Source organism: Hyla sarda, chromosome 9 (assembly GCF_029499605.1).
Source record: "Hyla sarda isolate aHylSar1 chromosome 9, aHylSar1.hap1, whole genome shotgun sequence".
Classification (NCBI taxonomy): Eukaryota; Metazoa; Chordata; class Amphibia; order Anura; family Hylidae; genus Hyla; species Hyla sarda.
This window is the reverse complement of record NC_079197.1, coordinates 190,307,841-190,325,697: the sequence shown is the minus strand read 5'-3', so window position 1 is coordinate 190,325,697 and position 17,857 is coordinate 190,307,841. Positions and strand designations below refer to the sequence as shown.

Here is a 17,857-nt window from a genome sequence, read left to right as displayed (position 1 = left end):
AATAGAGAACCCCACTGAAGAGATGAGGCCCACCAGAGCCGCACAGATACATTCTAAAATTTTGTTTGTAATTCAGCTTATAGGAAATGGACTGTAGTGTAAAGTAATTGCTCCAATCAGCACACTATGAGTTAAATCAATGATCTTTGATAGGGGGAGCGGGGGGGGGGGGGGGGTTGGCTATGAAGGGAAACAATGAGAGGAAAATAGAGTCCAATTAGAGTCCAATGATGAGTATTTATCTCTTCACCATTTCATAATAATTTCTTCCACCCCACTGGAGTCAGTACAATTCACTCACAAAAGAGGGAAGGAGCGACCATTGGAGCCATTGTCTCTTGGTGATCACATGACTCAACTACAAGAAGCCTGACACTATTCTCTCTGCCTCTGCACATCAATATCACGTAATGTAGAGATGTTCGCAGCTTCTTACGAGCTATTAAATCCCATGTAGTATACGGTTTATCTGCAACAGAAATTGATATGAATTAATTCCTGATCATGATGTGATAAAGAGCGAAGCAATTCATAGCGCTAGGGGGGCACTCTGTATCCTCCACCAGTATATATGAAGAAAAATAAACCCGCTACAAGTGGCGTCCTCTTATATGAATGTTACTCCCTAAAATTATCGATTGTAGCTCCTACAATACTAACAATAATAGCTATAATGAGTACTAGGCCATGAATTTTAACACTATACTAAAGCCCCTATGTGAAAACTACTATAATACTGCTCCTATATACAAGAATATAACTACTATAATACTGCTCCTATATACAAGAATATAACTACTATAATACTGCTCCTATATACAAGAATATAACTACTATAATACTGCTCCTATATACAAGAATATAACTACTATAATACTGCTCCTATATACAAGAATATAACTATTATAATACTGCTCCTATATACAAGAATATATCTACTATAATACTGCTCCTATATACAAGAATATAACTACTATAATACTGCTCCTATATACAAGAATATAACTACTATAATACTGCTCCTATATACAAGAATATAACTACTATAATACTGCCTCCTATATACAGGAATATGGCTACTATAATACTGCTCCTATATACAAGAATATAACTACTATAATACTGCTCCTATATACAAGAATATAACTACTATAATACTGCTCCTATATACAAGAATATAACTACTATAATACTGCTCCTATATACAAGAATATAACTATTATAATACTGCTCCTATATACAAGAATATATCTACTATAATACTGCTCCTATATACAAGAATATAACTACTATAATACTGCTCCTATATACAAGAATATAACTACTATAATACTGCTCCTATATACAAGAATATAACTGCTATACTACTGCTCCTATATACAAGAATATAACTACTATAATACTGCTCCTATATACAAGAATATATCTACTATAATACTGCTCCTATATACAAGAATATAACTACTATAATACTGCTCCTATATACAAGAATATAACTACTATAATACTGCTCCCATATACAAGAATATAACTACTATTATACTGCTCCTATATACAAGAATATAACTACTATAATACTGCTCCTATATATAAGAATATAACTACTATAATACTGCTCCTATATACAAGAATATAACTACTATAATACTGCCCCTATATACAAGAATATAACTACTATAATACTGCTCCTATATACAAGAATATAACTACTATAATACTGCTCCTATATACAAGAATATAACTGCTATACTACTGCTCCTATATACAAGAATATAACTACTATAATACTGCTCCTATATACAAGAATATAACAACTATAATACTGCTCCTATATACAAGAATATAACTACTATAATACTGCTCTTATATACAAGAATATATCTACTATAATACTGCCTCCTATATACAAGAATATAACTACTATAATACTGCTCCTATATACAAGAATATACCTACTATAATACTGCTCCTATATACAAGAATATAACTACTATAATACTGCTCCTATATACAAGAATATAAATACTATAATACTGCTCCTATATACAAGAATATAACTACTATAATACTGCCCCTATATACAAGAATATAACTACTATAATACTGCCTCCTATATACAAGAATATAACTACTATAATACTGCTCTTATATACAAGAATATATCTACTATAATACTGTTCCTATATACAAGAATATAACTACTATAATACTGGTCCTATATACAAGAATATAACTACTGTAATACTGCTCCTATAGACAAGAATATAAATACTATAATACTGCTCCTATAGACAAGAATATAACTACTATAATACTGCTCCTATATACAAGAATATAACTTCTATAATACTGCCCCTATATACAAGAATATAACTACTATAATACTGCCTCCTATATACAAAAATATAACTACTATAATACTGCTCTTATATACAAGAATATATCTACTATAATACTGTTCCTATATACAAGAATATAACTACTATAATACTGCTCCTATAGACAAGAATATAACTACTATAATACTGCTCCTATATACAAGAATATAACTACTATAATACTGCTCCTATATACAAGAATATAACTACTATAATACTGCTCCTATATACAGGAATATAACTACTATAATATTGCTCCTATATACAAGAATATAACTACTATAATACTGCTCCTATATACAATAATATATCTACTATAATACTGCTCCTATATACAAGAATATAACTACTATAATACTGCTCTTATATACAAGAATATATCTACTATAATACTGTTCCTATATACAAGAATATAACTACTATACTACTGGTCCTATATACAAGAATATAACTACTGTAATACTGCTCCTATAGACAAGAATATAACTACTATAATACTGCTCCTATAGACAAGAATATAACTACTATAATACTGCTCCTATATACAAGAATATAACTACTATAATACTGCTCCTATATACAAGAATATAACTACTATAATACTGCTCCTATATACAGGAATATAACTACTATAATATTGCTCCTATATACAAGAATATAACTACTATAATACTGCTCCTATATACAATAATATATCTACTATAATACTGCTCCTATATACAAGAATATAACTACTATAATACTGCTCTTATATACAAGAATATATCTACTATAATACTGTTCCTATATACAAGAATATAACTACTATACTACTGGTCCTATATACAAGAATATAACTACTGTAATACTGCTCCTATAGACAAGAATATAAATACTATAATACTGCTCCTATATACAAGAATATAACTACTATAATACTGCTCCTATATACAGGAATATAGCTACTATAATATTGCTCCTATATACAAGAATATAACTACTATAATACTGCTCCTATATACAATAATATATCTACTATAATACTGCTCCTATATACAAGAATATAACTACTATAATACTGCTCTTATATACAAGAATATATCTACTATAATACTGTTCCTATATACAAGAATATAACTACTATACTACTGGTCCTATATACAAGAATATAACTACTGTAATACTGCTCCTATAGACAAGAACATAAATACTATAATACTGCTCCTATAGACAAGAATATAACTACTATAATACTGCTCCTATATACAAGAATATAACTACTATAATACTGCTCCTATATACAAGAATATAACTACTATAATACTGCTCCTATATACAGGAATATAACTACTATAATATTGCTCCTATATACAAGAATATAACTACTATAATACTGCTCCTATATACAAGAATATAACTACTATAATACTGCTCCTATATACAATAATATATCTACTATAATACTGCTCCTATATACAAGAATATAACTACTATAATTGTAATAAAGAGAGGAGCACCAGGCACTGTCTACTCGGCTGTAAGTCAGATATTCCTGTCCGGACTATCCGGGGTGTGTAACCTGCTGCACTGGGTGCTGTGGGGAGCGTCTACGTCTGTTATAGAACAAAGTCTTTCATACAATGGCAAGTAGAAATTAAGATAGACGGACGATTCACCCAGGTAGCAAAATTTTCTTCTTTATTCAGTGCTTGCAGCTTAAAATAACGGCAGGTTCAGGGGGGTCTGTCAGCAGGAACGCAGGGCTGTGGAGTGCAACGACCGTATCGCTTCGGACTGAAGCTTCTTCCGGCCTCCAACCTTGGAGGCCGGAAGAAGCTTCAGTCCGAAGTGATACGGTCGTTGCACTCCACAGCCCTGCGTTCCTGCTGACAGACCCCCCTGAACCTGCCGTTATTTTAAGCTGCAAGCACTGAATAAAGAAGAAAATTTTGCTACCTGGGTGAGTCGTCCGTCTATTTTCATTTCTACTTGCCATTATAACTACTATAATACTGCTCCTATATACAAGAATATAACTACTATAATACTGCTCCTATATACAAGAATATAACTACTATAATACTGCTCCTATATACAAGAATATAACTACTATAATACTGCATCCTATATACAAGAATATAACTACTATAATACTGCTCTTATATACAACAATATAACTACTATAATACTGCCTCCTATATACAAGAATATAACTACTATAATACTGCTCCTATATACAGGAATATAACTACTATAATATTGCTCCTATATACAAGAATATAACTACTATAATACAGCTCCTATATACAATAATATATCTACTATAATACTGCTCCTATATACAAGAATATAACTACTATAATACTGCTCTTATATACAAGAATATATCTACTATAATACTGTTCCTATATACAAGAATATAACTACTATAATACTGCTGCTATATACAAGAATATAACTACTATAATACTGCCTCCTATATACAAGAATATAACTACTATAATACTGCTCCTATATACAAGAATATAACTACTATAATACTGCCCCCTATATACAAGAATATAACTAATATAATACTGCTCCTATATACAAGTATATAACTACTATAATACTGCCTCCTATATACAAGAATATAACTGCCATAATACTGCCTCCTATATACAAGAATATAACTACTATAATGCTGCCCCCTATGTAGATTTTTGTTGGATTATAAGTATTAGAATCATTTGGTTTCATGTTATTTACTGATGTCAGTGTTGGGTTTATGCCTCACACACTATTATACGGTAATATTTCTGGTGACGGTTACATTGTGATTCTCTTGCAGTTCTCCATTCCTCTGCTCTTTCCACCATGTACCGTATTAGTCGTTTTCTTAGGATTTTCTTCCGTTTCCTGCCTCCATATTTCTCCGGGGATTCTCCCTCCATGTCTCTGCTCCATTGTCCTCACAGAGAACAGATCGAATTTTTTGTTGTTGGAAATAGTTATTAAAAGCTGAGGCAGCCGACCTTGGGTAAATGTTCCGTCATATAATCAGATTATACCGCGCACTGATGTATGTGACCGCAGCATCACCTGATGTTTACATGCGTTCTGCACATGGAGCCGGGGAACATTCTTCTCTCTTTAATCCCGGTTATCGCTTCTTCTCGGAGATAATCCCTCAATATCCAGAGTTGCGTCTTTTTACATGTTGATGCTTTTTCCGGTAACGTAGAGAAATGTCCGCCTGTCCATACACGTCTTATATTTACACAACTATCTCTGATTCTGATGGAAATGTGGCCGCATGTACTTGTCCATGTCTAATGTATAAGAAATGTATCTAAAATACAAAACTCACAGGGGGGAGATTTATCAAAGCTTCTACAGAGGCCTTGTTAAAAAGGAGAGAAGCAATCTGATTGGTTGCTATGGGCAACAAGGCAACTTTTCACCTGGGCAGGTTTTGATAAATCTCCCCCACAGTCTCAAAAAATACTATGATAGGAAGGGGTTAAAATTAGTGACTATTGATGGTCGGTTTTTATATATATTCTAACAATGTTAGAATTGAAATCCCCTCCCAGCTCTCAGCCGCCAAAATAGCATCTCATCTATGTGCTCTTCATGGGCGGTGCTTAGTGATATGGAGGAGTGGCTTAATTTTCCACATATATAAAGCACATTTATAAAGCACATACAATTTTATAAAAAAAATTAATAAATAAATAAACAACAACAATGTTGCAACAACACCGATACATATCCCCATAAATAAATAACAAGACAATTGTCAAGGTCATGCCTCGTGTTGTGTCATATAACCATGCCAGCCAATCACTGACCGCAGTAATGACATCGTTATGGCTGATAGGACATGCCAACGATTGGATGCCAGGGTCATGTGATGTGATGAGGCATCGTACATAATCAGAGAGTCCCTTTAAAGGAGTACTCCGCTGCTCAGCGTTTGGAACAAACTGGTCCAAACATTTGAGTAGGCGCCTGTAGCTTGTGACGTCACAGCCCCGCCCCTCATGATGTCACGCCCCACCTCCTCAATGCAAGTCTATGGGAGGGGGCCTGATTGATGTCACGCCCCCTCCAATAGACTTGCATTTAGGGGCGGGGTATGACGTCATGAGGGGCGGGGCTATGAGGTCATGAGCTACCGGTGCCTTCTCCAGCGTTCGGAACAGTTTGTTCCAAACACTAAGCAGTGGAGTACCCCTTTAAAGGGGTACTCCAGTGGAAAACTTTTTTTTTTATTTAATCAACTGGTGCCAGAAAGTTAAACAGATTTGTAAATTACTTCTATTAAAAAATCTTAAACCTTCCAGTACTTATTAGTTGCTGAACACTACAGAGGAAATTATTTTCTTTTTGGAACACAGAGCTCTCTGCTGACATCACGACCACAGTGCTCTCTGCTGACATCTCTGTCCATTTTAGGAACTGTCCAGAGCAGCATATGTTTTCTATGGGGATTTTCTCCTGCTCTGGACTGTTCCTAAAATGGACAGCAGAGGTGTCAGCAGAGAGCACTGTGGTCATGATGTCAGCAGAGAGATCTGTGTTCCAAAAAGAAAAGAATTTCCTCTGTAATGTTCAGCAGCTAATAAGTACTGGAAGGGTTAAGATTTTTTAATAGAAGTAATTTACAAATCTGTTTAACTTTCTTGTACCAGTTGATAAAAAAAAAATATATATTCCACCGGAGTACCCCTTTAAGTTTACTTTGTGCACTTTTTGTGCCACAAATCTACCCAAAATTCAAGAATATTTTTTTTTTTCCTCTTTGCGTTGTCGTACGCCCTTTTACAGGAAAAACCACCCGGCAGTGGAATGGTTAACCTGCGGCTCTCCGGTTTTCAAGTTGTTTTCTTTACTTGCAGAGATCACAGGAGGGAATTGAACAGCGGAGTCATTCTTCTTTATATGTCTGCAGCGGGCTCCTGTGTCGCACTTAGTCATAAGGCAGAGAATGATGAAGTGCAACAAACCCAGGCGAGCGCCTCTCCGCGCCATAAAAATCAGACACTGATCACTCGCTCCTCAACTTTGGCCGTTAACTTCCTAAAGGCCCGAAATGACTGTTGTTCTCGGTAATGTGCGGTTGGTACAGTCTGGGTGTAAAAAAATGGATTCTTTATACTTCTGCAAGTGTGAAATTTTATTTTATTACTTTAAATACACGAAGACAGGAGCGGAGTGGCAGGAGGGGGAGGGGGGCTCAAGGTGATGGGGACGGGTTCGGACAGACATCTATCATCGCTTTTCTGTCATCTGTAAAGGGAAGCAATATTTACGGTATATAAATGCGCCGAGACCTCGATTACGTATCCTGCAAAATAAAGTGACCGCGACTTAAACTGTTAAAGGGAAACTGGTGAAAAATGAGACCTTCCTGAGAAAAGTGTCTTCTAACCTCCAGGTGGGTTTGGGTTTGGTGGGTGATTCCCAATAGGTCCAACCCATGACCCCATGGAATCTACATGGGAACCAGTAAAGGCCACAAGGTGGCGAATATTCCAGGCGCATAACTGGCGCATCCTCCCCCAAGCCTCACTCTTTAAGGGAGAGGCTGCATGTTGCAGATATGCTGCAGAACTTTTTACCCAGTATGTGGATGAGGGTTTCAAAATTTTGTTGACTGTGATGCTGTTGTAGATTTTCTGCAGATTTTCTGCGCTCATTCACATTTATTAGTAAAGGAGATGACATTATAAAGAAAAAATAAAAGATGCTCCGGACGCAGGAACGTAGAAAAACTTTCTATATTTCATGGTTAGACTAACATCACAAATGCTGGATTAAAGCTTGGACACCACAAACGAGGTTACAGCCGTTTTACGCCCCTTCCACTGTGCCCAAAGGAACGTGAAATGGCTGTAACCCCATTTGTCCATGTGGCCGAACGACTCCCAGATGCAGTAGCTGAAATGTGGGAGCATACAGTGACTCTTAGATGCATGTATAAAAAATAATGATGAGAATAATAATAATAGTAATCAAAAAATAAATTATATATATATATATACACTAAGTATGTGAAGACATAAACACTTATGGTGTAACTGTTGAAACTGCCGCCACAAATCCACTGAAGAATTGCGCTCGGGCCTGTGAACCGGCCTCGTCTGTTCTAGAGATTGACGATGTTAATAATGACGGCTGTGAGGACCTGATATATTCATTGAATTCTTTTTTGGGTGATTTGGTTGCTGCAGGTGACACCCCGGTCAGACCAGCTCAGTGCGCACATTATTCTTCCTCCTCTTCATCATCTTCCACTGCAGCAAATCACTAAAGGAATTTATCAGACAGAAAGGGGTTTTATTGTATCCACAAATACAGCTTCCCCGGCCTCGCTGTTTGTTTACATCTTAAAGGGCAATTTCTTTATCATTCACATTGTAAAATTATTTTTAAAGACGGATTAAACTAAATACCAGTATAACAATTGTCAAGTAACTACTATAATACTGCCCCTCAGGCAGAAGGTATCGAGCCCGGTTTGCAGGTGGTTAAAGGGGTACTCCGGTGTTTTTTTTTGTTTTTTATTAAGGAACTGGGGCCAGAAAGTTAAATAGATTTGTAAATTACTCATATTAAAACATCTTAATCCTTCCAGTACTTATTAGCTGCTGTATGCTCCAGAGGAAGTTGTGTAGTTCTTTCCAGTCTGACCACAGTGCTCTCTGCTGACACCTCTGTCCATGTCAGGAACTGTTCAGAGTAGGAACAAATCACCATAGCAAACCTCTCCTGCTCTGGACAGTTCCTGACACGGACAGAGTTGTCAGTAGAGAGCACTGTGTCAGACTGGAAAGAACTACACAACTTCCTGTGGAGCATACAGCAGCTGATAAGTACTGGAAGGATTTAGATTTTTTAATAGAAATAATTTACAAATCTGTTTAACTTTCTGAAACCGATTGACTTGACAAAAATAAAAAAATAATAATGTTTTCCACTGGAGTACCCCTTTAAAGATCCAACAGAGTTGGTTTAATGAGTAAATTTACAAATTCCTCTGACTACAGAATTAATTAATGGTTAATGACTTTTTTTTCCGACCTCTGTCAAACCTTCTATTGAGACTTTCTATTTCGTATTCTAGCCGCCTTCAGTTCTATAGAAATGTTCTTTGTTGGAGAATTATGTTTCTATCTTTGTTTCCTGCTTTTTCCTGCTCTGTAATTGTTTGAATATTGTCATTGAGACTTAATAACCCACATGCACCTCCTACAATATACCACCGCTAAATGTATTTTATTCTCTCAAGCAGTAAGACGCGCTATTCCAATAAGCATTAATGGTGCAAATAAAATAGCGCTCACAATGTAGCACGCGGGATGGTAGACGGGGTCCCACAATTACAGGGAGAAGCTCTAGATACAGGATTCCAGTGTAATGTAATATAATGCACAGAACAGCAATAAAAGGACGCGCTCCTCTTCCTATTACTCCTCGGGATCGGAATTCTCTCTCCTTATGTCTTCTTCTCTCCCTTTGTCCCCACTTCTGTTCCCATCCTTTTCCTTTTCCCGTTTATATCTTTATTCCTCCTTTCTTGTTTTGTTTTTCTTCCTTTGTCCTCCCTCTTCATTCTCTTTCTGTTTTCTGACTTCTTCCTTTTTCAACATTGTTGTCCTATATTTTTCTCCTCTTTCATCTTCCTCTCACCCCCTCTTCCTCCTCTTTGTCATTCTTTTCCTCTTCATCCCTCCTCCTCTTCCATCACCTTCTCATTTTCCTTCTCATCTTTGTCCTGCTTTTCCTCCTTCTCTCTTCCCCTCCTCCTGCTATTCTCCTCCTCCTCCTGCTATTCTCCTCCTCCTCCTGCTATTCTCCTCCTCCTCCTGCTATTCTCCTCCTCCTCCTGCTATTCTCCTCCTCCTCCTGTTCCTGCCACTCCTGCTGTCCTACTTATCCTCCTTGTTTCTCTTCCTTCTCCTCCGCCTCATCTCCTCCTTTTTCTCTTGTTCTCTCTCCTCCTTCTGCCGTCTCCTCCTCCTTCTGCCCCTCTCCTCCTCCTTCTGCCCCTTCCCTCCTCCTTCTGCCCCTTCCCTCCTCCTTCTGTTCTTCCTCCTGTTCTGTCTCCTCCTCTTTCTCTCCCTTCCTCCTCCTTCTGCCCCTCTCCTCCTCTCCCTTCCTCCTCCTTCTGCCCCTCTCCTCCTCCTTCTGTTCTTCCTCCTCTTCTGTCTCCTCCTCTCCCTCTCCCTTCCTCCACCTTCTGCCCCTCTCCTTCTCTCCATTCCTCCTTCTTCTGCCCCTCTCCTCCTCTCCCGTCCTCCTCCTTCTGCCCTTCTCCTCCTCCTTCTGTCCCTCCTCTTCTGTCTCCTCCTCTCCCTCTCCCTTCCTCCTCCTTCTGCCCCTCTCCTCATCCTCCTATTCCTCCTCCTCTCCTGTCTCCTCCTCCCTCTCCCTTCCTCCTCCTTCTGCCCCTCTCCTCATCCTCCTGTTCCTCCTCCTCTCCTGTCTCCTCCTCCCTCTCTCTTCCTCCTCCTTCCGCCCCTCTCCTCATCCTCCTGTTCCTCCTCCTCTCCTGTCTCCTCCTCCCTCTCCCTTCCTCCTCCTTCTGCCCCTCTCCTCATCCTCATGTTCCTCCTCCTCTCCTGTCTCCTCCTCCTCTCACTCCCTTCCTCCTCCTTCTGCCCCTCTCCTCCTCTTTCTGTCCCTCCTCCTCTTATGTCTCCTCCCTCTCCCTTCCTCCTCCTTCTGCTCCTCTCCTCATCCTCCTGTTCCTCCTCCCCTCCTCATCTTCTTGTTCTTCCTCCTCCTCTCCACTCCCCTCCCCCTTCCCCTTCCTGTTCCTCCCCCTCTTCATTTTCTGTGTCACGTTCTTCTCTTGTTTTCACCTTATTTTTCTTCTCCTTTGTCATCCTGTTCATTTTCTTTCTTCTTTATATTCTTTTAAATTCCATTATTTGTTTCTTTCTTTTTCCTATCCTGCTTATTCACCTTCCCCCTTTCCTCTTTTCTTTTTTATTCTTTTCTCTTCTGATTTTGTATCTTTTCTCTCTATTATACATGGCTGTAACATAATAATTTTATTGGCCAACACTTTTCGTTCTTACCTGTCTTGTTACTAATTATTAATATTGCTACTATATTTATTATATTTAGTCAATAATTATTTGTAAATAATTATCAGTGTCACAGTAAGGCCGGGCTCACAAACAGTATGTTGTTCTGTATGCTGATCTTTATTTTTAGCCAAAATCAGGAGGGAGTGGAACCAAAACAGAGAAAACAAAAATGGAAAAATGTTTTCTTTGTTTTGGACCCATTCCTGGTTTGGACTAAAACTATTGACTAAAATAATGAGGGAGATTTATCAAAACTTGTGCAGAGGAAAAGTTGCTGAGTTGCCCATAGCAACCAATCAGATCGCTGCTTTCATTTTTCAGAGGCCTTTTCAAAAATGAAAGAAGTGATCTGATTGGTTGCTATGGGAAACTCAGCAGCTTTTCCTCTGGACGGGTTTTGATAAATCTCCCCCAATATGTGGGAACCCATGCTAAAATATAAATCTATGAATAATTGTGGAATATAATTCACTTCATCTGATTTTTTTTTTTACAGTAAAGAAAACAAATGATGAAGAAGAGGAAAGAAAACCAGTCATGGCCAAGAAAAAAGTGAAGGAACTGAAAGTCCTGGACAGTAAAACGGCCCAGAATCTGTGTACGTATTGTGGTAGAAAGAAAATACAAATAAATAAAATAAATAACAATAATATTTCTTCATTGTGCATATATATTTTTTATCCTTTATAATAAGACATTGTAAGAATATATCTCTAATAAATCCACGCCTACCCGGCCGCAGCAGGGAGCTCCGCGTGACCCTAACCGCGGATGCGCTCTCTGTGACCTTACCCCAACAAGGGCTTCCCATCTCATAATGTTCACTTAAAGGGGTATTCTGGCTTTAGACATTTGATCCCTATCCAAAAGGATAGGGGATAAGATGTCTGATCGCGGCAGCCCGCCACTGGGACCCCACGATCTCCCTGTAGCACCCTCATTATGTGTGGAGTTGCGTCTCCAGGCTCGGAAACGGGAAGTTACCAGGACTGAAAATGTAAAACCACACCCTCCCTTGTGACGTCACGCCCCCTCCCTTCATGTCTATGGGAGAGGGCGTAACCACTATGGAAGGGGACGCAGCACTGGTGTAGAGTTGAGTCACCTTTTGAGTTTTCCCTACTCCAGTGCTGTCTTCCCTGGTGGGATCCCAGAAGTTGGAGCCCCCCTTTACCCTACACGCCCTTTACTCTGGGGTCCCGTATTCATCCAGTGTTTCTTATGGTTTCCTTTCAGCCATCTTCTTGGGATCTTACCGAATGTCTTATGAAGAAATAAAGAACATTGTCTTGGAAATAGATGAAGAAAAATTGTCGGAATCTTTAATTCAGGTATGTCCCGGATTTCGGATGTTTCCTCTTCTATTTTAGTTCCTTCTCGGGGTTACAGTTGTTTCCTATAATTATCGTAGATCGTGTCTGAGCACAAATAGGTCGCCTTTAAGAAACGTAACACAAACCGTACATAATCTGCGGGGTCACCCAGCTTAGACAACCATGTAATTATCCAGGCGGCCATTATTGACGCGGTGTAAAAGGCGACAGACACTTATGGATTCACAACTCATTGGTTAAAGTTTTTGCTTCACACTGAACCGATATCTATCAATAAGTCTGAGAGTAATTTCACCACCAAGAAATACAAAATCCTGGATAAAAATAAACTCTACAATAGTTATTGTAAATGAAAGTCATTGAAATTATATTGTTCTGTATCTGTCCTGTTGTGTGGCTTAAAGGGGTACTCCGGTGAAAACCTTTTTTCTTTTTAATCAACTGGTGGCAGAATGTTAAAAGATATTTGTAAATTACTTCTATTTAAAAAATCTTAATCCTTCCTGTACTTATTAGCTGCTGAATTCTACAGAGGAAATTATTTTCTTTTTGGAATGCTCTCTGATGACATCACAACCACAGTTCTCTCTGCTGACGTTATAATAATAATGCTTTATTTATTGTTTTCCTTAGTGGGATTTGAACCCAAGTCCCCAGCACTGCAAGGCAGCGGTGCTAACCACTGAGCCACCATACTGCCCTCAGCATACATCTGCTATGTATGGTTGCTGAAATGGACAGAGATGTCAGCAGAGAGCCCTGTGCTCGTGATGTCATCAGTGTTCCAAAAAGAAAGGAATTTCCTCTGTAGCAGTCAGCAGCTAATAAGTACTGGAAAGATTAAGATTTTTTTTAATAGAAGAAATTTACAAATATGCTTAACTTTCTGCCACCAGTTGATTTAAAAGAAAAAAGGTTTTCACCGGAGTTCCCTTTTAAGTAAATAAAAGTCATTGTAAATAGGGGAAGAATTCTAGTAGATATATTCTTGTGTATAGGAGCAGTATTATAGTAGTTATATTATTGTATATAGGAGCAGTATTATAGTAGTTATGTTCTTGTATATAGGAGCAGTATTATAGTAGTTATATTCTTGTATATAGGAGCAGTATTATAGTAGATATATTCTTGTATATAGGAGCAGTATTATAGTAGTTATATTCTTGTATATAGGAGCAGTATTATAGTAGATATATTCTTGTATATAGGAGCAGTATTATAGTAGTTATATTCTTCTATATAGGAGCAGTATTATAGTAGCTATATTCTTGTATATAGGAGCAGTATTAGAGTAGTTATATTCTTGTATATAGGAGCAGTATTATAGTAGTTATATTCTTGTATATAGGAGCAGTATTATAGTAGTTATATTCTTGTATATAGGAGCAGTATTATAGTAGTTATATTATTGTATATAGGAGCAGTATTATAGTAGTTATATTATTGTATATAGGAGCAGTATTATAGTAGTTATATTCTTGTATATAGGAGCAGTATTATAGTAGTTATATTCTTGTATATAGGAGCAGTATTATAGTAGATATATTCTTGTATATAGGAGCAGTATTATAGTAGTTATATTCTTCTATATAGGAGCAGTATTATAGTAGCTATATTCTTGTATATAGGAGCAGTATTAGAGTAGTTATATTCTTGTATATAGGAGCAGTATTATAGTAGTTATATTCTTGTATATAGGAGCAGTATTATAGTAGTTATATTCTTGTATATAGGAGCAGTATTATAGTAGTTATATTATTGTATATAGGAGCAGTATTATAGTAGTTATATTCTTGTATATAGGGGCAGTATTATAGTAGATATATTCTTGTATATAGGAGCAGTATTATAGTAGTTATATTCTTGTATATATGAGCAGTATTATAGTAGTAATATTCTTGTATATAGGAGCAGTATTATAGTAGTTATATTCTTGTATATAGGAACAGTATTATCGTAGTTATATTCTTGTATATAGGAGGCAGTATTATAGTAGATATATTCTTGTATATAGGAGCAGTATTATAGTAGTTGTAGTCTTGTATATAGGAGCAGTATTATAGTAGTTATATTATTGTATATAGGAGCAGTATTATAGTAGTTATATTCTTGTATATAGGAGGCAGTATTATAGTAGTTATATTCTTGTATATAGAAGCAGTATTATAGTAGTTATATTCTTGTATATAGGAGCAGTATTATAGTAGTAATATTCTTGTATATAGGAGCAGTATTATAGTAGTTATATTCTTGTATATAGGAGCAGTATTATAGTAGATATATTCTTGTATATAGGAGCAGTATTATAGTAGTTATATTCTTGTATATAGGAGCAGTATTATAGTAGTAATATTCTTGTATATAGGAGCAGTATTATAGTAGTTATATTCTTGTATATAGAAGCAGTATTATAGTAGTTATATTCTTGTATATAGGAGCAGTATTATAGTAGATATATTCTTGTGTATAGGAGCAGTATTATAGTAGTTATATTATTGTATATAGGAGCAGTATTATAGTAGTTATATTATTGTATAAAGGGGCAGTATTATAGTAGTAATATTCTTGTATATAGGAGCAGTATTATAGTAGTTATATTCTTGTATATAAGAGCAGTATTATAGTAGTTATATTCTTGTATATAGAAGCAGTATTATAGTAGTTATATTCTTGCATATATGAGCAGTATTATTGTAGTTATATTCTTGTATATAGGAGCAGTATTACAGTAGTTATATTCTTGTATATAGGAGCAGTATTATAGTAGTTATATTCTTGTATATAGGGGCAGTATTATAGTAGTTATATTCTTGTATATAGGAGTAGTATTATAGTAGTTATATTCTTGTATATAGGAGCAGTATTATAGTAGTTATATTCTTGTATATAGGAGCAGTATTATAGTAGTTATATTCTTGTATATAGGGGGCAGTATTATAGTAGTTATATTCTTGTATATAGGAGCAGTATTATAGTAGTTATATTCTTGTATATAGGAGCAGTATTCTAGTAGTTATATTCTTGTATATAGGAGGCAGTATTATAGTAGTTATATTCTTGTAAATAGGAGCAGTATTATAGTAGTTATATTCTTGTATATAGGAGCAGTATTATAGTAGGTATATACTTGTATATAGGAGCAGTATTATAGTAGTTATATTCTTGTATATAGGAGCAGTATTATAGTAGTTATATTCTTGTATATAGGAGCAGTATTATAGTAGTTATATTCTTGTATATAGGAGCAGTATTATAGTAGTTATATTCTTGTATATAGTAGCAGTATTATAGTAGTTATATTCTTATATATGGGAGCAGTATTATAGTAGTTATATTCCTGTATATAGGAGCAGCATTATAGTAGTTATATTCTTGTATTTAGGAGGCAGTATTTTAGTAGTTATATTCTTGTATATAGGAGCAGTATTATAGTAGTTATATTCTTGTATATTGGAGCAGTATTATAGTAGTTATATTCTTGTATATAGGAGCAGTATTATAGTAGTTATATTCTTGTATATAGGAGCAGTATTATAGTAGTTATATTCTTGTATATAGGAGCAGTATTATAGTAGTTATATTCTTGTATATAGGAGCAGTATTATAGTAGTTATATTCTTGTATATAGGAGCAGTATTATAGTAGTTATATTCTTGTACATAGGGGCAGTATTATAGTATATATATATTCTTGTATATAGGGGCAGTATTATAGTAGTTATATCCTTGTTTATAGGGGCAGTATTATAGTAGCTATACTTTTGTATATGGGGCAGTATTATAGTAGTTATAGTCTTGTATATAGGAGGCAGTATTATAGTAGTTATATTCTTGTATATAAGAGCAGTAATATAGTAGTTATATTCTTGTATATAGGAGCAGTATTATAATAGTTATATTCTTGTATATAGGAGGCAGTATTATAGTAGTTATATTCTTGTATATAGGAGCAGTATAATAGTAGTTATATTCTTGTATATAGGGGCAGTATTATAGTAGTTATATTCTTGTATATAGGAACAGTATTATAGTAGTTATATTCTTGTATATAGGAGCAGTATTATAGTAGTTATATTCTTGTATATAGGGGCAGTATTATAGTAGTTATATTCTTGTATATAGGAGGCAGTATTATAGTAGTTATATTCTTGTATATAGGAGGCAGTATTATAGTAGTTATATTCTTGTACACTGTTATAGCTACTATATATATATATATATATATATATATATATATATATATATATATTCCCATAGAGGGCAGTTTCCCATAGAGGGCAGTATTATGTTTTTTTATGCGCTATGAATTTAGCTTATCTTTACTGTACTCCTGTATGTTTTCTGTATTGGGGTTGATATTAATTATGATAAGATTTGGCAGATTTGATAACATTAAGCAGCCGCCTATAACTTTCCTGACCCTTTAGTAACCTATAGAGGGAATATATTATTGGGGTTACATCGATATGGACCATCCATATAGCAGTTTCTCGCCCCTGTATGTGTCAGCGCTGACCTCGCCATTCGCAGCCTTCGTCTGGGCCTCCGCACGTGTTCTGGATTGGAGTCGGACCTTCTCTCTCTCTCTTGTCAGCCTTAATAATTCTTCCAATTCAGAATGAAAAGAAAACAGATAGATGAAGGTAATTAAATTGTCAGCCTGATCGGGATGGACTATATTTTACTGATAACTTGTTTCATCAATCATTCAATTACTTTGTGTTGGTCGCAGCTCGTGGATCCGGGGACGGCTTTATGTACCGCAGCATAAATAGCGCCGGTATCTTATTACTCCCTGTTTGATGTCACATAATTGTTGTTTTCTATAACTGATCCGTGTTTCCATTACTTGGATGGATTTAAGTCTAGGAATGGACGGGAGTGCATTCGATTCCAGGTGCGATGTAAGTCACGTATACGCCGGCAGGATCTCACTATAGCGTTTACTACAAAGGGTTATTACCGCCATACAGATGACTTTACCGCTGACATGGAACCACAGCTCGCAGCATTTATCTTATTTTATGTATCAGCCTCTCAGTAAAGGCCAAGTCCCCAGCATTGTGTGTGGAGTCGGGACAAGG

General features: G+C 36.0%; 1 protein-coding gene across 1 annotated transcript in view; it reads left to right on the top strand.

Annotated features, from left to right (window-relative positions):
* DIAPH2 (diaphanous related formin 2) overlaps positions 1 to 17,857 on the top strand; it is a gene marked incomplete in the record, with an annotated part of 1,463,478 nt that overhangs the window by 674,225 nt on the left and 771,396 nt on the right. Inside the window, 2 exon segments of the mRNA XM_056540556.1 lie at positions 11,937 to 12,038; positions 12,677 to 12,771. Coding sequence (XP_056396531.1) covers positions 11,937 to 12,038; positions 12,677 to 12,771 — 197 coding nt within the window.